This window comes from Cervus canadensis, chromosome 14, assembly GCF_019320065.1.
Source record: "Cervus canadensis isolate Bull #8, Minnesota chromosome 14, ASM1932006v1, whole genome shotgun sequence".
Lineage (NCBI taxonomy): Eukaryota > Metazoa > Chordata > Mammalia > Artiodactyla > Cervidae > Cervus > Cervus canadensis.
In genome coordinates, this window is record NC_057399.1 from 12470339 (window position 1) to 12490328 (window position 19990).

Genomic DNA, 19990 nt, shown 5'->3' on the forward strand with positions numbered 1-19990 from the left:
TGCTTCCTGCACCATCACTGAATGAGTGACAGGCTCTTGGTCCAAAGAGGAAGAAGTCAGTAAGGACCAGATTTGGGTCTAAGGCAGGCAGAGCCTTGCCCACTGTGGGTGGCTGGGAGATGGCTGAGCTGCTCTTGGAAGATGGTGACGCTGGGCCATGTGCAGAAGGCCCAGCAGAAGCCACGGTGTGTTGACGGAGAAGTCCAAGCCCTACTTGGGGAGCAGAGAGCAAGGGTTGTGGTCGGAGCTCTGGTTTCCCAGGGATCCGACCGAGCCATCCTTGCTTCCTGCTGGTGGAGCCCGGCTGGAGGTGTGGGTGAGTACGTGTGTGTGTGTGTGTGTGCGCGCGCGCGTGCACACTGGCGTCAAGCATCCAGACATGCCAAACGTGCAGATGTCGGGGGAGCCGCGGATGGAGCAGCTGGCCGTGGGGATGCTCACCCTGTGATTTGTTGCTTTGACTCCTCAGGCCGCGACTTGGCGAGCACGACCCTCCCTGGGTACCCTCCGCACGTGCCCCCCGCTGGACAGGGCAGCTACTCGGCGCCGACGCTGACGGGGATGGTGCCTGGTGAGTCTGCGCTGTCTGCGTCTCTGCAGCAGGAGGCATTTGGGGTTCCTGGGGGGCATCCCTCCCCACACGGTCCCAATGACCTCCCTGCTTGGGAGGAGTGAACCTGAAAAAATCAGGCTGAGCTCTGCCTTCTTGGCCTCTTTGTCAACCAGCGGCAGCACCTGGGAGGGTATCAGAGACAGGGGGGTCCTTGACTGTCCCTCAGACACCCTCGCTGGCCACGCAGGGACCCTGAATGCTGAGGGGCGCGGGACCTGGCTGAAGGTCAGAGAGGGGCTATGTGCGCGCTAAGTCGCTTCAGTCATGTCGGGCTCTTCACGACTGCCTGGATGGTAGCCCGCCGTGCTCCTCTGTCCATGGCATTCTTTGGGCAGGAATACTGGAGTGGGCTGCCACGCGAGAGGAGCTGGGGCATCCCAAGCTGCCCGGCAAGTAGGCGGTGGAGCCACAGTAGAAGCCCTGGCCCAGCGTGAACCACCCTGAGGCCTCGCAGGAGGGCCCCTGCTCTGGAGTCACCCCCTCCTGGCACAGAAGTGCCCCTGTGCCTGTGGACTGAGGCGTCTGCGGGCCAAGGGGCTGTGCCCACCTGGGGCCCACACCCCTCCTTCCAGCCCACCCGGGAGCCTGCCCAAACAGCCCTAAGCCCCTTCCAGCTTCTCGCCAGCCCACATCACCGACATGCACACCCTGGGGCCCAGGTTGACTCTCAGTGGGCAGTGTGGACAAAGTGTGGACGTGAAGCCTGGGTGTCCACACCCGTGTTCGAGGCCGGTGAAGACGAGCAGGCTGGGCGTGGGGAAGGAAGCCGGGCGGATCAGGGCTCAGGTGGGCCTTCCCCATCCAGCCAAGGCCGGGCACAGGCTCTGAGGAGACCCAGAATTCTAAATTCTCTCCTGGCCTTCCAGGTTATTACGGAGATTATTTAACAAGGTAGGAGGACAGAGCATATTTCATTTAACGGTTTGTTAGCTTGATTTATGACTTTTAAATATGAGACATATGGGAAATGGCCTCTGTGTGTACTCTTGCCCTGGGCCTTGCCAACGCCGGGGAGGCCTGCCAGATCCATGCCTGCAAAGGCTTCGCCTTTTCTGCCTCCAGGAGGGGTCACGGCAGAGCCACTGTGCTCAGGGCAAGAGCGGGAGGCGGCGGGGCACACACCCTCCTGCCTGCCTCCACCCCCACTGTCTGCCAGCCCTCAGCAAGTTGGGACTGCCCAGGAACTTCGTGGCTGTGGATCACTCTGTCAAGTGCAAAGTGCTTGCCCAGGAGCCCTGCGGTGTTACAGCCTGTGAGGTGGGCAGGGTCCCCAGGGTCAGAAGGAGGCTAGTGAGACTCAGAAGAGTTAGGGAGCTGCCCACAGCTGCAGAGCGTGGAGGTGGGAGGTCTTGAATCCAGGTCTTCTGCCCCGCAGTGCAGTACTCCTGGCCTCTGCCCCCCTGTGCACCCTCCATTTGTCGATGCTTGCTTCACAGTGATGGCAGAGGGGGAGGTGGCAGCCCCAGGTCCAGCCCTGAGGGCATGTGGGCGGCGAAGCGGGGCCACTCGGCTGGCCCTGCCGGGCCCTGCTGCCAACTCCAAAGAGGCCGAGTTCAGAGCAGCAGCTGAATTTGCCCAAGTTTATCCAGACAGAGGTGCCCTCCAGCCCCTGGGATTCCTGCAATCCTAATTACCAGGCTCGGGATACAAATGGCTGGGTGTTCCGGGGGTTCCGGCAGAGCCCACAGCAGGTAGCATTAATGGTGGCAGCAGGAACCACAGACCCGCACAAGAGCAAAGCCTCATGGGTCCTACCAGCAGCCACTGGCCGGGCGGCCACGGAGCCCGCCGGGTGGGGTGGCCCCCTGGGGCGCTGCAGAGAGGGAGGCTGCGTGGAGAGGAGGAAGGGAGACAGGCGTTCTGGCAGGGAGGCCCCACATCTCTCTCGGCACCCTCCCTCCCCCCTCCCTTCTGTTTTCCTTCTCTGCCCGCGTCCTCTTCTCACGCAGCCCTAGCACTCACTCAGCACCAGACCTGGTGTCGGGGCCGCAACTCCACGCTTAGCAAGCAGGCCCTTAGCTCCTGTTCCCCCTGTCCACAGCAGCATCACATCTCTGGGAGTCTGTCTGCAACAGGATTTCCAGACACATTCTTGGATGGCTTCATGGGGGCAGCGCTGGCCCACACTCGTGGTCTTTGCTGGAACGGCCCAGATCTAGACCACCTTTCAGCACAGTGGGTCCTCTGCCTTCCTCTTCTTCCACACCTCTCATAGCCCATAACACAGAATAGGTCCTTTTATGTGAGTGTCTGGCTAAAGGCAGGAGGGAGGGAAAATTAATATTGACCTGCGTATGAATTTCTTGTGGCTGCCATAACAAGTTAGCACAAACTTGGTGACTTAAGACAGTGGGAAAATTTCTCTCACAGTCCTGGAGCCCAGAAGGCTGAAGTCAGTATCACTATATGAAACAGCCCTCCCTCCCAGACTGGAAGTGAATCCCAAGGGAAACCGAAATCTTTGGAGCTATTTTTCCTACCCTAGGTTCTGGGAAGGGCTTCCCTGGTGGCTCAAATAGTAAAGAATCCATCTGTAATGTGGGAGACCTGGGCTCGATCCCTGGGTCGAGAAGATCCCCTAGAGGTGGGCACGGCAACCCACTCCAGTATTCTTGCCTGGAGAATCCCCATGGATAGGGGAGCCTGGCGGGCTACAGTCCATGGGGTCGCAAAGAGTCAGACACAACTAAGCGACTTAGCACAACCCAGCATAGGTTCTGGGAAACATTTGGCTGCTACCTCTTCCATTATAGGAGAGACTTCCATAGATGAAGTTTTCTTTTAGAATACACTTGAAAAGGAATTATGTCTGGGGTCCACTTGGGTAGTTGAATTTTGGGGCCTGGAAAAATAGTATGTTTTTCCATACAAACCACAGTCTTGGTGAGTTAGACTCCTGTTTATTTCGAATTTGGTTCTGCTGTCGTGGTTGTCCACCCTCTCTGATTTCAGGATGTGTTCACATATGCAGATCAAGGCTACTTGGTCTGCTCGAGCGTTTGTAGATTCAGTTCCTGTGGCTCTGCCAACCCTGCACAGCCCTCGGCTAATTAGTTATGTTGAACAAAGCCAACACGGCACACCACATCAGCTCGGCATGGAGACAGTTTTCAGATTTTATTTTCCTCAAGTTCCAGCAAATGCCAAAAGTTTTGCACCAAAGATTCCATAGTGTCTTGACCAGTGTAACTAGTTGATTCCCGCCTGAAGGTATTTGCACAACCTAACGGATATTGACATGGCATTTGAAACTCTTAAAAATTCTAGGCTGGGGGAAAGATGGAGGCATTCACTGCCCTTTGGCTTCAGTGAGTCTAAGAAGCAAGGTAACCGACTGTCTTTGAGATGAACTCGCCTCGCCCCATACCCCTTACTGGACTCCTCTTTGGGGGCTTCCGGCCAGAGTGCCAGGAAATCCTGCCCATGTCGTGTTTACCTCCCCTGGGCTGCAGCAGACACGCAGCTGTTTGACGAGGGCCCTAGAAGGAGCCTGGTGGGCTCTCTGTCCCGGAAGCTGCTCACTGTGGATGGGTGTGCATCACCTCTAGATGCCATTCTTGAAATCGCTCAACTGATGGCTTTCTTGAAGAAGTGGGAGGTGATGGCGAGGTTGGAGTGGACCCCTGAGGCCAGTGAGGTGGTGTGGGCAGGCACTGGGTCCTGGACTCCAGTGGGAGGGATGGAGACACCTACTCCCCCCACAGGGGCGATTCCTCGGCTTGGTGCACTCAGCCCGCTCCATTACTCCCACTTTCACTGGCCCAGACTGCCTGGCTCCCTCTCACTCCCACGTTTTCACCTAACGCTTCACCAAATATGTGTTAGCTTCCTCTTGCTGCTATGACGAGTCACTGCAAGTTAGTGACTGTCTTAAAACAACAGTCATTTCTCGTTTTATGGTTCTGGAGGTTGGGAATCCAAACTGGGTCTCCCTGGGCTGAAGTCCAGGTGTCAGCAGGGCCGTGTGCCTTCTGGGGGTCACCCAGGGAGAATCCTTTCCTGCCTTCCTCAGCTTGTAAATGCTCCGCATCCCTGGCCTGAGTCTTTATCATGCCGCCATCTTCCAGGTTTGCCCTCTCCTGCTCCCTCTTCCTCTTAGAAAGACCCTTGTGGTTTTAATGGACTCACCTGCTTAATCCAGGATAATCTCCTTATCTTCAGGTCAGCTAATTAGCAACCTTAATTCCCCTTTGCCATACAACCTGGTCATGAGTTCCAGGGATTAGGGTGCAGATATCTTTGCGGGGTGGAAGTGTTATTCTGCCCACCACACCATCTAAACCAAGACCCCCATCACACCCTTCTCAAGGCATTCTGTTCTTTTCATTCATTATTTAAGCACCATGGGAGGAATTTAATTTAATTCGTTTATTCCTTCCTTGTGCAGTTCCCCCCAGGTCTGTACAGTACTCGAGGGTTATACGGCACACGAGGTTCGGTCTGTCTTGTTCACCTCTGTGTCCCTGGTTCCTGGCAGAGTGCCTGGCCCATAGTGGCACTCAGGCAATAGTAGATGCCACTCAGAAGGGGGTGGGGGTGGGGGGTGGGGGAGGCTGGGGCTGGGCTGCCTGGGAGAGCTCGGCTGAGTACTCCCACAGTGCAGCCACGGAGGCTGAGCCGCCCCGAGGGCCCGCGGTGGCAGCCGCGTGGTGAAGCAGGGAGGCTGGTGGTTGAGAGCCGGGACCTGGAGCCAGGCTGCCTGCTTGTGCATCACCCTCCTGCTTCTCACCAGCTGTGTGACTTGGGGCAAGTTATGTAACTTCTCTGGATCCTTGTTTCCGCCTCATCTATAAAATGGGGGTGATGATAATAAGAATGAGGATTAAATGATGTACAGTTGGCCCTCTGGATCTATGGGTTCAGCATCCATGGATTCAACCAACCATGGATAGAAAATAGTCAGAAAAAAATTCCAGAAAATTCCAAAAAGCAAAACTTGAGTGTTAGCAACTGTTTACATAGCACTCACTTTGGATTAGGTATTGCAGTTTATCAAGAGATGATTTAACGTATACAGGAGGGTCATGTAGGTTGTATGCAAATATTACATCATATTATATAAGGAACTTGAGCATCGGTGGATTGTGATATCCTTGGGGGTCCTGGTCCCTAACCCTGGCAGATACCTAGGGATGACTGTCATATGTGTAAAAACTCTTAGAATTTTGCCTGGCACATATGAAGTGCAATGTAAGTGTTATTTAGTATTATTCTTATTTACAATTGCTGATGCTTATACCGGGGTCTGAGCTGGGTGTGGTAGAGAGAAGCCCAGCAGGCATGCCTAGAGCTGGCCTTGCCCGCTGGTATCAAGTCAAGAGCTCTCCAGCAGAGCCCACGTCCCTTAGAGCCCGTGGATCTGTGGGAGATCCAAATCAGAAAAGAATCCAGTCACAAGCAAAAGTGCTGCCAAGCAGGAGCAGGGTAGACTCTGAATGCCTGGAAAAAATGAAGAGACACCTGGGGTTGGTCCAAATGAGAAAGATGTCCTGGTAAAGAAGGCCAGAAGCTGGGCTGTAAGCAGAGTATCCTTGGTTGTCTGAAGAGGAGGGGGGCAGAGCTCAGCGACTGGAGTGGGTTCATGTGGGGGGAGCATGGCCCAGCCAGCCCAGCTGGGTAAGTGGGGTTGACAGGAAGAGAAGCTGATTAAGGACGAGGCCAGTGGCCAGCAAGGTTAGGATTTGAACTTGTCAGCTTTTGGAACTCTGCACAGCTCCATAGGCACGGCCAAGACCCGTGGATGGGAGTCAGAGGGACACCGTTGTCGGCCTTGTGTAGAGACCCTTCCCCAAAACCAGAACTGAAAGCGTGAGAATGGGCAGGCTTGGGAGGGGCCGGCAGAAGCCAGGGAGGACGTAGTGGAGAGGCTAGAACATCTTGTGAGATTGGATCAGTGCTCCCTTCTCAAGCGCCTCCCTGGCCCAAGCACCAGCACGTTTGCTTAGGGAATGAATAGCCTTTGTTCTTAGCTCTTATGACCTTCTCACCAGAGCACCTGTGGGTCCTGTGGCCTGGGCGCTTTCTAAGCTGCCTCCTTACCTTTCCAAGGCAGCCCTGGAACGCCACGCACACCTGTTGCTTGTTCCTGACTCTTTGCTGCCCTCTAGTGGCCCCCAGTCACTCCACACCAGGAACATAGACCCTGGGGAACAGCAGACAGAGCCAGGATGAAATGGCAAATAGCCATTCATTTGTCCTTTCATTCATTCTCAGATATTTCCTGAGAAACACCGGGTGCTGGCTCTGGGCTAGGTGTGATGTTACAGACACAACCCCTGCCCTCAGGGAGCTCACAGTCTAGTTGGTGAGTTGTTCAGTCGCCAAATTGCGTCCAGCTCTTTTGTAACCCCATGGACTGTAGCTTACCAGGCTCCTCTGTCCATGGGATTTCCCAGGCAAGAATACTGGAGTGGGTTACCATTTCCTTCTCCAGGGGATCTCCTGACCCAGGGATTGAACCTGCTTCTCCTGCATTGGCAGGCGATTCTTTACCACTGAACCGCCAGGGAAGCAAAATATAAGGAGCGACTTTACTTCTGGCAGCTTGATGAGGTTGTGAGATGTTGTTGCTATTTAGTTGCTAAGTTGTGTCTAGCTCTTTGCAACCCCATGGGCTGCAGCCCAACAGGCTCACTGATACTAAATATCATTCTCACAAGCTATATTTAGAGCTAAAATCTAGGAAGGTGCTGAGGAAATGCAGGAGAGAGGCTGCTAGGTCTGCTGGGGGCACTGGGGAGAAATCAGGGCAGACTTTCTGGAGAAGGTGATCCGAGCTTCACCTTGAAGGGTAGTTTGCCAGTCTGAGAAGTTGGAGGGCATTTCTGGGTGAGGGACTATGTGTAAGAAGACCCCGAGCCTCAATCCCTAGAAATGTCTGGGACATGAAGTGCTGCAAGCAGCAGCCTTGACAGATGGCGGGCTTGTCCCAGGCAGATCTGAATGTGAGTTGCAGGGGAGGCTTCTGTGCCTTCAAGGCATGGAGAATGAGGGGCCTGGAGTGGCCTGATCTGAGCAGCGCCTGTGACTAAGGTCCCATGTGAACCCTGCGTAGAAGCGACGCTGGGACTGGGGAGAAACTCCACGTGGGTTTTATGAGGCTTTGCCACGCTGGGGAAGAACATTTGCAGAAGCCACATTTGCAGAAGCAAAGGCTCAGAGATGGAAAGCCTGCTGGGGCACGAAGGTCTGACTGGAGTCCAGGAGGCCTGGGTTTTGAGTCTAGCTGCCAGAGCCTCACAGCGTGACCTTGAAATGTGGTCTCGGGACTTCCTACTCTCTCAAAGCAGGAGGTAGGGGGCGAGGAGATTGAATTAGATGCTCCATAGGGGGCTTTCTGGTCCTGCCACACAAGGGCTTCTAAATCTGCTATCACCCCTCTGCTGAACTGGAGGGCCCCCGGGCCACCACCACTGTTCCACGAGGGCGGCAGTTTCCCTTCAGGACTGGGGCTGGGACATGCGAAGGCAATGGCCTCAGACCTTCACGTGTAAGCAGGTAAATCACTTCTGGGGGTGGAGCTGAAGGAGGAGGGAGCCCCGGGCCGTGCTCATCCCGTGCGGCTGTCCCTGTGTCCTCTAACCCTGCCGTCACAGGCGACGGCGGCCTTCAGGGGCTCCACACCTGGAATGCGTGCTCCGCCGGGGGCAGGGAGGGTGAATATAAAGGTAAATATAAAGATAAATATAAAGTAAAGACACGCTTTACTTGTGCGCATACCAGAGTCCTTCCGAAATCCAGACTGAGTCGACCAGGGCCGTCTTCATTTCCTCCTTGGATCCACTGGCATCTATAGCCCCTGCCTCTAAAACTTCATCAGCTGTTGGCCCTCAGCTGGACGGGCCGCCACCGCTAAGCCTGTGGGTCATTCCATCCGGGACTGTTCTCTCCAGAGAACTTTTGGCAACGCCCAGAGCTCTTGGAGGGGCAGGGAGAGCAATGGGGCTCTGCCCTCTCAAAGGAAAATGCTTTTGAGTGAAGCCAAACTGCCTCTGTCCCTAAGTTAATTCCAGCAACAAGCCTCGCCCCCAGCCACATGGAGCTTTACAGACTATTAGAGAGCCACACCTGTCACCCCCAGTGGCAATTTGGAGGCACCTCTGAGGTTGGCATGTTTATCCCCATTTCAGAGGTAAGCGAGCTGAGTTCGGGGCGGTGCCGTGGCCAGCCAGGGTGCACAGCCAGTCAGGGGGAGCAGCGGGGCCCGACGCCTGGATTCTGGTCCCGGCCTCTCCCAGCCCCTGGTGCCCATGAAAAGTGGGCCCAGGGGCAAGGCTTTGGTCTCCTTGGCCTTCCTTAGGGGTGTGGATGGCCTTCCTGACCCAGAGGTCAGGGCCTAAAGAAGGCTTTCCCAAGCCGGGACACCAGGCAACCACACTTCAGACTCGGGTACATTCCCTTCTTCTCCCCATCTTCACCTGTCCACGTGCCGCCCATGCTCCGGGGGCACACCTCTCCCCCGAGCACTGCCCAGGGTCTGCCTCGCCCAGCTCCTGGATGCTCCGCTGGAATCCTCCAGCCATCCAGTCCCTGCACACAGTAGGCGCCCCACGGATATGAGGAGGTGGAGAATTTGTTTGAATCGGGCGCGTGCCCCTCCCGATCTTGTCTGGCCCGGAGTCGGGGGCTTGGGGCCCGACTGTGTAATTAAACAGAGCTTCGGCTCAACTTACACGCCCCAGCTTGCTCTTCCAATATTTGCTCTGGCTCCTGGCTGGAAGACGCTGAGACAATGGCCCTTGTTGCCCTCTGTTTGAGTTATTTATTTTTTTCCCTTTTCCCTCCTTCCCCTCTCGGGGGGCTCGCCTCTCGCCCTCATCCCTCATGTTTCCCCTTTCACTTGACTGTCATTCTCATTGTCCTCCTGGGGCCGGGAACGCAGGGTGACAGGCAAGGGGAGCCCAAGCGGGCTGGGAAGGCTGGAAATATAGTCATTAATGGGACCTGAGAAGCCCAGATGTCCTCCCTGAATGCGGGTAATTTGTTTTTAATGAAAAACCACGCGGTGACCCTGAACAAATGAATTTTCTTTATAAGGAGTCTATGCGCACCGGCACAAATAAAGGATCTGAATCAGGAAGACTTAGATCCAGAGCTGAGAGAGAGAGAGAGAGAGAAGGAGTGGAAGGGAGCGAGGGACATGAAGGAGGAGGGAAAGGGAACATTCGGATGACGACTATGTTATCACGTCCTTTTGTCTGAAGCGCAGTCCCAGGTCATGCGCGCCTTGGGCATTGTCCTGCCAAAGCAGGATGCGTGACAGTTGTGACCATTTCGAGGTCTTGTTCACAACAATGCGAAGAATATGAACCACCATCTGGACAGATGGTTACAAAGTACAGTTCTTGTGTGTGGTCTCAGCAGCTCCCCACCATAGCATCAGGAGGGCATGGTTTTTAGCCCCATTTCACAGAGATGAAAACTGAGGCTGAGGATTGGCGATTCGCCCAAGGTCACACAGCTAGCCAGTGGTCGGGTCCGGATGACAAGGGAAGGGCTTTGCCAGTTTGGAGTTTGACTGTTAGAAGCACAGCGCTCCCTCTGCGGGACCCAAGAGAAGGGGGCCTCTCTGAGATAAGGGGAGGTCCCAGGTCTGCATTGAGGAGTCTTGGATTGAAGGAAAGCCCCCTGGCCCCAGAACTTTGTGACTGCAAATTTTCTGAGTACTTTTCAGGGAGGGAGGAGGGGGCATTCCTGGAAAGAAAACTCCCTAGAAAGGAGCCAGAGTCACTTATAGAAGTGGCTGCAGGGGGATTGGAACCTGGAGAGCAGCGTGTCCCACGACCCACCACCCTGGACTCTTGGGGGGCATCCAGAGCAGGTGCCTGGGGGCAGCAACAGAGGTGCTGGTTCCGCAGAAGCTCCAGCTGAGGGCCCGCCGGCACGGGCAGCACTGCAGGCGGCTAGCAGGGCTCTAGGGTGGGACGTGTCTGTGTGATGTGAGGAGGCCTCCTCTAACACGTGCCTTGCAGAGGGTTGGGGTGGCCCGGTACACTCTCCCTTTGCCAGGGATGGACTGGCCAGGCTGACCTTAGAAACCAGCTCAGGAGTATGCGGATGAGGTCAAAGAAAGGACTTGCTCAAGGTCATACAGCCAGCCGGAGGCCTTTTTTTTTTTTTCTGTGGCCACAGCCTGTCTTTTTGTTCCCACTGGGCTAGTGGGACATAACCCACCACATCCTCACATCCTCTACTTCTTCACCAAAGCGATAAAAAAGGAAACATTTTGTCCTGACTTCATGTAGGCCCGGCCTTCCTGGGGTGGTCTCTGGGTGACCTGGCTTCTAGAACAACTCGAAGCACAACTCCCCCCCCCCCCCCCCCCCCCCCCCCCCCCCGCCCCCGACATGTCCCTCCTGAGCATGGATCTTCCCCAGGCCCTATCTGGTCAGCCACAGGAGCATCTCCTGGGATGGAGGCCGAGCTGTCCCCGGGTTGGTCAGAGCGTCAGCCCGGGACCTTGGTGAGGCCTCACCCCCCCTGCCCTCAGATTTTCCCCGAGTCAGGCGGCTGGCCAAAAAGAAAGGACTGTGTTGTTTTTTTTTTTTTTCCTGCACTCAGCTGCCCTCTGGAACTTGTGACCCAATTAGAAAATCAGACAAATAGCAAAATCTGGCCATGACCCTAGCTGAGTTTATAAAGTCTCGGCTCACATTTAGGTCTCTGCCTCCCAAGCACCCGCTCGGAGAACCCGGCCGCCCAGGCTTCCTTGGCCACCTGGGGCAGACTCTGTGCCGCTCTCCTCTGTAATTGACAGTTTATTCCTCACTGACTTCCAAAATGGACTTGAGGCAGCTTCTTGATCTTTCAGTAACATCAGCCCAAACCTGAAATCCCTGTCGTAAAATCCGAGGACTGCCAGTGGGTCGCAGGCAGAGGCCCAGGAGGGGACCAGCTGGCCCCTCCCACGAGTGGACTGGTTTTTAACGGGGTCTCACCATCCAGCTTAGTGCCCGCCTTGGCCCGTGGCTGGAGCTACCATGCTGCGCTGCTGGCAGTGGGGAGCTCACTTTCTTGGAAAAGGCTTCTGTCTGGATGCATTCCGGAGTGTGCTTCCAAAAATGTACTTTTAATCAAAAAGAAGATCACCAGAAAAACTGGGACAAATTGTGATTCTAGCAGGGGATAGTTGTAAATGCCAGGAGGGGTTGCCAGTTGGCAAATAAACTCTTGGTGAGGTCTTGGGTTAATTATACCACCAGTGAGCTGATCCGGTGGGGTCTTTCTTAACTGTCCTTATTTCTAGAATCAGTTCTGGTCTCCCTCCCTCCCTCCCTCCCTTCCTCCTCTCCCTTCCTCCCTAACCTGCCTTCCCTTGTTCTCTCCTCTCTTTCCTTCCTGCCTTCCTCCTTCCTTCACTCATTCATTCATCGGACAGTCTGATCTCCTGATCTCCTGGGAGCTGAGCCCACTTCACGGAGTGAACAGAGAAATCATTGAATTTCTCAAAACCTCGGAGCACCCACAGGGAGAATCACCCATATTACCTGCTCAGGATGGAAAGAAACCAGCTCGAATGTGGTGGGTTCATGGGACTGCCAGGCCCAGGGACCCCCAGGGGACAGGAGAGTGAGGTCTGGGGGCTGCTGGGCTGGACCAGAGATGGGAAGGGATCCCTGGCCCAAGACCAGCTTGCTCTGGGCCTTCCCCAAGAGGCTCCGAGGGAAGCCTCGTCCCCCAGAACCTCCATCCCTGAAGCGGGTGCCAGGCCCATGTGTACAAACAGGGGTTCGGTATTTAGGAGTGGGGAGGAGCAGGGAGCTGCCCTGAATGGCTGCCCGCTTTGGAAATTTCTATGCATTTGTAATAACAAAATTACCATAATTTGCTCGTTAACGCAGCTAGATCAGTCAAGCATTGTTCCAGGCGGGCAGGGAGGCCGCGGCGCCTCTCTCTGCACACTCTCCACCCCCCAGCCAGCCTGCCAGCCCGTTAGAGCTCTGGAAATTAGCATGCAAATGGTCCTAATTCGGTGGGCGAGCTGTCAGGCAGCCCCTCTCCGGCCTCGTCTCTGTGAAGGCCCTGACAGCCCGGCTCCGGCGCCGGCCCACCCTCCTCGCTCCAGCCAGGAGGGGCTCCGAGGGGCACCTCCAGACTGACAGCTTGGCCGGCCTCCCTCCCTCCATCAGCGCCATCAGGCCTGGCGGCGGGCTCCCCGGGGAGCAGGCAGGGCTGCCACCACGCCGGCCAGCCGGAGGAGGCGAGGGAGCGGGTGGGAGGGCTGCTGGGGGAGGCCGGTCGGGGCTCAGGTCCACCAGCCTTGGCTGGATGGGGCAGCGTGAGGGTGGAGTGGGGCCCCCTGAGCGGGGCAGGTTGGGGCCCAGGGACCCTCACGGCGGGTGGTTTCTGAGAGCGGGCCCCATGGGAGCCCTGGGGCACTTTCTCCACCGCGCACCCACTGGAGCAAGTCACATCCCGCCTGGCCCTCCCTTCTTTGTCTCCAGGCCTGACTTAACATCCCTCTCAGCTTCCCCTGTACCTGGAACACCTCTATCCACATCTGAGCGTGCAATCCCTCCAGCTACAAGGGAGACCTGGGGGAGGCTGAGAAGGTGTGGGGGGTAGGCCGGATGCCCTGGCCTCAGTCCTGCCTCCAGTCACCTTGCCCCCTTTGCATCTTTTATAGTCTTCCTCCAGGGCCTGTGGTGAGGATGAGAAGAGAAGGCCCCGCTTTCCAGAAGTAGCTAGCATCTAGTGAGAATGTCTATGAGCAGGTCATTTCCCAGCCTACTGGCCCTTCACAGCAGCCCCGTCAGGTTGGTTTGTTGATGGTACCCCATTTCCTAGAGGAGGACGCTGAGACCTCAGCTTACACAGAGTAACTTGCCCAAGTGTCAGGGCCAGAATGGAGTCCAGTCTTGACTGCTCAGATCCTCTTAGCAAGAGAAAAACCAGGACCCTGAGAGCCAGACCATACTTCTGTCTCAACGGTGAAAGGTGTAATGATACCCTTGTAGGCAATCTGTGCCTCTTACGGTGCTTGGCACATCCTCAATACTAGATAAATGTGGGCTGAAAGGAGAGAACCCCAGCAGCCCAGGTTTGGCAGTCGTTTGGGATTTGCTATATCCATCCTTATGTTCCTCTCCTGACCTGTGAGGGCAGAGTGAAGAAGCAACAGCTGGAGCGAGAGGGGACGCCACGGAGCTGATCGTGAGGTTTCCCCCCAGGTCGTGTCTCAGGACCTTGCTCCTTCCTCCCCATGAGTGGATGCAGCCCCACTCCAAGGTCCAGGGTTTGGCAAGTGGAGAGCAGGCTGAATCTCAGTCCCCACATGCCCAATCAGCCGGCTTTTCTTGTGCAGTGAACAACCTACTCATCCCTACGTGGCTGCCCTGGCCCCTTTGTCTATTTTAAGGGAATCTTAGTGGAACTCTTTATAGACTTCAGATAAACGAAGAGATGAGAGAGACCTTGAGAAATTCAAAACCCCAGCTGGCTGTCTGAGCCAGCCAAAGGCGGCTCGTGAGCCTGAGTGTCTGTGGCATCACAGCACCACCCAGCACAGAGCCTGCCCCAGGGCAGATGCTCAGTGAAGGTTTGAGAAGCCACCCTGAATAATGCGTGGACCAAGAGAGGACGTGAACACACAGACATGTGCAGGGGTGAACAGAAAGCCATCCATCCTGCTCAAATCCCTTCAGTCACGGGTGGCTTTTCCTTTCCACCTACTCTTTGCTTTGTTGTTTGGGGGCTATGTTGTGAGCCTGAGGGAGCTTTAGGTCTCCAGGTAGTGACCTCTCAGTAGCTACTGTTGGGCCACTCGGAACATGTCTTGGAGAAGAGACTAGCTCCCCCCACCCACAACCACAGAATCCCAGGCTAGAAGGACAGCTCAGACATGCTTTCATTCCCACCCCAGAGGGCCATGCTGGGCACTTCTGTAATTCCCTGAATGAGCCAGGTTGGATGCTTGCAAACTTCATTTCTGCTGGAGGAAGAATTGCCCAGGCTCCCCCTAGTGGAGAATTGGGACACATCGCCCTCCCGTGTGTGGCGTTGCTGGTGTGGGCAGGATGGGACAGGACCGACCGTTTACCTGCAGTTGGTACATCCACACACTCACTGAATTCTCACCACAGCCCTGTGGGTGCGCTCCTGATGATTACTTTTGTTTTAGGCTCGGTGAGAGGAATGGGCTGGCCCAGGGCCATGCGGAGTCAAGACTAGAATCCAGGCAGTCCATATCAGGCCTCACCCTATGAATGTCCTTGGCCTCAGCCAGCTGACCGTCTGCTTTCATGGCCACAATGCCTGGCCCTTCCAGCCTCGTAGCTTGCAGATCCACGTGGCCAGAGGTGCCCACTCTGTGGGTGGGTCTGCCTTTCAGCAGATGTTTGTGGTATCCTCCTTTCTGGTCTCCCCAGTGCCAGCCTTACCCCCTTGAGTCCATTTTCACCAGAGCAGCCAGGGTGAGCCTGTTACAGTCTGAGTCTGGTCCTGCCCCTCTTTTGCTGTCTCAGGGTAGAGGCTGACGTTCTCACAAGATCTTCCCCTTCCTGCGTCCCTCCTTGAACTCATCTCTACCTGCCCCTCCCTCGCTTTTCCTCTCCAGCCTCACAGACCTCCTCTCTGCTCCTCCAACATCCCACCCGCACCCCAGCCTCAGGACCTTTGCACTTGCCGCTCCCTCTGCACAGACTGCCCTTCCCATAGATATTCACGGGTCTGACTGTCACTTCCTTCACCTCTTTATTCGAAAGTCACCTTCTTGGTGAAGCCATCCCCAGCCCCTATATCATCTCCTTACGTTTTCTTCTTAACGCAAAATGTATGCTTTATTTTTTTTTCCTATTTATTGTCTGTTTGTGTCACTGGAATATAAGTGCCCTGAGAGCAGGAGTGTTTGTTTTGTTCATGGCTGTATCCTCAGTGTCTAGAGCAGTGCCTGGTATTTAGCAAGCTCTCAGCTAACACCTGCTGAACGAGTAGGCCGATGAAACATTGTCTGCTGTGTGCCCAGCGCCAACGTAGATGCACACTGGGTCTCCCCAGCACCCCTGGGGGCTCCCGCCCGCCGCAGCTCACCCTGCATTTGTACCCTTAGGAAGCTTCTTCACTCTTCCTTCCCGGGCCCCCAAAGACATCTTCCTGCCCCCTCCTAGGGCCCTCCCCACTAAGCTGCCTCTCAGCTAGGTCTGTGGGTTGGTCACAGAGGACACGGATGAAAGTGTCAGGCAGATTTAGGAAAGAATAGGTCTCCATTAGCGCAGCCAGCTGCAGGGCTGACCGTCTCACCCATGAGGAAACGAGGCCTGGACTGGGGAAGACTAAGTTTGTGGTAGAGGTGGGACTTCCCTGGGACTCCTGCCTCTGGTCCAGTTGACAGTTGTGAGAATCGGCCTGAGGGCTGTCCTGATTCAGCTCCCTCCACAGGACAAGTGCTTCAGCAAGCTTGCTTACTGGTGGCAGCTGCCCAACCACTGTCGGCAGTGCCCCCACGCCAGCCGGCCCCTTAGCGGTCAGCTGTTGGCACTTAGCCTTCTTAGAGGCCGGCTTTCTTAGGGGCTGGTTTCAGGAGGCCTGGGGACTAGACACAGTGCGCCTCCAAGGACCCTGGGAAACTCCTTAATGTGAGTGAGTGCTTCTCAAACTTTACTGCAGACAGACCATGTGGGCGTCATCTTCCAGAGCAGGTTTGGTTCAGGAACACTAGACTGGGGCCTGCCACCCCGTGTTTCTAACAAAATCCACTGATGCTACTGCACGCTGAGTAGCTAGGGCCTGTCCCCTGCTTCTCACTCACTGTACGAGGAATCACCGCAGGAGTTTGGACCAATCCTGGTACCTGGTCCCACCCCAGAGACTCTGATTGAACTACTTTGGGGGTGTCTTGGTTGTGTGGCTTTCCTAAAGCTCCCTAGAGGACTCTAAGGAGGCGGCAAGGTTTGAGAACACGGACCCGGATCATGTACATTCCTTCTGCCCTCTGGCACCTCTCCGCTCAGAGAGAGCCCTACGGCGTGAAGAGGAAGGGACTTGTTGACACGGTGGGGAAGGGAGAGGAACCCGGAGGCTACATCCACTCCATAGGCCTTTGGAGAGGGCACCCCGAGGATTGAATGGGGGCACAGCGATGAAACGAGAGGCGCTGAGCCCAGCAGTGGGGAGAGATGGAGACCACGGGGCCCTTCCAGGCAGGGGAATGACTAAGAGGGCTGAAGCAGCTGAGTGGCTCCGTGGAGCCCCGCTTTTGGCTTTGCTCTTGACCCTGACTCTGATAGAGAAAATACCTTTCCCCTCTTTAGCCCAGCCTGCCTGTCTCCCTGGATCTGTGCACTGGTCCCCGGCCACGCAGGAATCGAGTGATCGATGTGTGTGTCGCCCCTTCCCGTGGACTGCGAGCTCTCAGTTGGCAGGGACCGTGTGTGATTCATCTGCGCTCCAGCCCCAGGTCTTGCGCTCTGGGGGCGGGAAGGGTGTGTGGAATTGAGTGCGATCCTCCTCGGGGCGCACCAGGGCTCCGGCCGCCTGTGCTGCAAGTTCCCAGGGCACAGCAGAGCCGGCGCATCGTGGTAGTAATTGTGGAGGTAAATCTTGTCTGGTCTCCTCGCAAACACTTGGTGAGGCATTCCATAAATATGTCAGCAGCAGCATTAAAATTTGATGGCAGGCAGCGTGGGTCGGCACCAGCCCTGTGACTTCCCGGCAAGGTGTGACACCATCACCTCCTCTCATTAGTCAGCGGCAGGAAGCTCGGGCCTCCGCGCTGAGCCAGGCCCAGCTGGGGGCAGGCGGTTCTTCCAAGGACGACCCCTGGCTGCTCTGAGGGACAGGCCAAGGTCTCGGCCACAGGAAAGTAACTCAGAGCTTTGGGCTGACGTGGGCTGAGAGAAGGCATCCCAGGAGGCTCTGGGAATGTGTGGGAAGGTGAGAGGGCCTCTGAGCTGCCAGGGGCTGCGGCTGGTTTCTGAGTCTGGGAGCTGGTGATTGAGGCTGGAGGCTTGTTTCAGCTTTGTAGGCAGCCTGGTGGAAATTGTCTATTTTCCCAGAAAAAAAGACCTCACAGAACACTCTCAAAGGGCATGGGGTTGGACCCATAGTTTAAGCAAGCAGATGGACACCTGAGAGGGAGTCAGGGGAGAGAAAATGCTCCCTAGTGCAGAGAGAATGGAAACCAATCTAGCCTACCTCCCACCCACATTGGTTCATTTGGGGAAACTGAGGCTAAGTGAATTTGAAAGGGACAGGTCCAAGGTCACACAGTGGTAGGGACAGAATGAGATTGAGGCCCTGACTCCTAGTTCAAGGCTTTCTCTACAATCAAAATTTGGGGCACTTGTTGAAATATGAGAAAATCATCTGGAAATATAATTTTCATTCAAAACAAGTCCCGGTGCATCCATTTTTTCCATCTGTCACACCAAGCATGTGTTATGTGCCAAGACCTGAGTTAAACATCCAGTAACAGACCCTCATGTCTGGAGAACACTTTTTGGCTCACAGAAGACTTTGAAATGCGTTGATATTGTTATTGAGTCCTGTGTATTGTTGTAATGCCACATTGCAAATAAGGAACTCAGGTTCAGAGATGTAAAGTGACTTCTCCAAGGCCACTCACCTAAGTAGTTGAGGGGCTTTGACAAGGACTGACCAGCTCCTAGCCTGAGGTCTTCCCCATCGCCTCAGTTATCAACCAGAATGGCAGCCAAGGCTGATCTAACTACCTGTGCAGATTATGAGTGCCTGCCCGTTTACCAAAGCAGTCGTGTGGTTTGGGGTTGTTCAGGGGTTTCGGGGTTTATCGGTCAGTGGTCCTCTTTGGCAGTTGCCTTGACGGTGAGCTGAAACAGATAAGAGCCAGGTCTCTGTGGCCCATTCCGCACCAGGATGCATTGTATCCTATAGAACCCCCTTCTATCTGAGAGGAGTTGGAGACTGCCTCGCCCCCCAGGGTCCCTTCCATGGGGACAGGGGCCGTACACTGTGTCTCTTCAGAATGCAGCCAGGGCTGGTGGAGCAGATTTTGGTAACCCGTTAAATGAAGCAGCTTCCATGTCCTTCAAAGACCAGATCACGGCCACTTCTTACAGACAGCTTTCCTGGACGCCCCGGCCAGGATAAACGATAACTTCTGCTCTGCTCCTAAGTCCTCCACACTGGTAACGGATGCCTGCGTGTCCAGTTCTGGGTCTAAGGAAGCCTCTTAGATGCTGGGAGTGCCCTGAGGACTGGGGCCTGGGCTCCATCCACTACGTGTGTGGAGGTGGTCCAGCACAGAGCTCTGCGTGGAGCAGGGGCAGTTTGAATGCTGAATGGAGTGGACATGCAGGACTCCCGTGAATTTATCAGACAGCCGTCACAGGCATGTGAGCTGGGTTTTCTCGGAAGTACAGTTCAATACCACTCCAGCTGAATTCTGGAGAACCTGCAGTCTGGCAGGTTAGGTTTGGGATGGGGGCTTTGAGTCACATCCTGGTCACTCAAAGAAAGTTTCCAGGTAGACTCTAGACCCAGCATCTTCTGATGGCCAAATGAGTACTAAGGGAAAGAAACCTTCTCCATTTTCCAGCCCTACTGTGCTTGGAATGCCATCTGGTTCTGGTTTCTGAACTGTAACCATCAGTGGGTTTGACTCCTTCCTTTTAAAAAGAGTTCTCTTTGCTCTTTGGGAGTGATCCAACCTTGTTGCTATCATTATGTGACACAGAGGCCCAGAGAGGCCTGGTGGGGGTCCTAGTCCTTCAGGGGGGCACCCATCCAGTGTTCCTTTCCGCCTGTGGGGCCTGCAGCCAGGCCGCTGCAGCAGACATAGCCCACAGCTCTTTCCTGTGTGTTTTGCTGTCTTTCTCTGTCTCTGCTTCATGCATCAGGCTTCTATCCAAGACCAAAGACCACAGTGTTTCATGACCCGTTTCTGTTGACACTGGAAGCACCTGGCTCAAGGCACAGTTGTAGGGCATGCGTGTGCTCATCCAGCGAGTGTTAGCACTGTGGGTGGGGCCATCCATAGCAGGGGAGGACAGCAGGGGCTGCTGCGATCTGTCAGGCACAAGGAGGAGCCACAGACTTATCAGCAGCAGAAGCCAGAGTCTGGACAACCATCCTGAGTCTGGACAGGAAGTGCTCCCAGCCAGAGCCACGGTTGGAGACTTAGGAGAAAGTGGGGATGATCAATCCAGAAAGGCTACCTGGAGGAGGTGGTATTTGAGCCATCTTTTGATAAGGTGGGGGCTGGACATGAGGAGCAGGAGGAAGGTGGCATTTCAGATGAAGATCGGTGGGGCAGTGGGAGATATGGCTGGGAAATTCTCTGGGACAGACCCTGCAGGCTCACTCTGAGAATCCTGGGCATTACCTTGCAGCTTGATCCTCACACATGTGCTGCCTGTGGGTACTCCCAGGTAAGGGCAGACTGGAAACGAAGGACTCCGCTGT

The 19990-nt window shown here is 55.4% G+C and overlaps 1 protein-coding gene across 5 annotated transcripts in view; it reads left to right on the top strand.

The window, feature by feature from the left end:
* The window catches only part of PAX5 (paired box 5), a 184568-nt gene that overhangs the window by 141228 nt on the left and 23350 nt on the right, over nucleotides 1-19990 (top strand). For all 5 annotated transcript variants that reach the window (XM_043487197.1, XM_043487199.1, XM_043487198.1 and 2 more), the window contains one exon: nucleotides 470-571. In XM_043487197.1, coding sequence (XP_043343132.1) covers nucleotides 470-571 — 102 coding nt within the window. The remainder of the gene's footprint in view (nucleotides 1-469; nucleotides 572-19990) is intronic.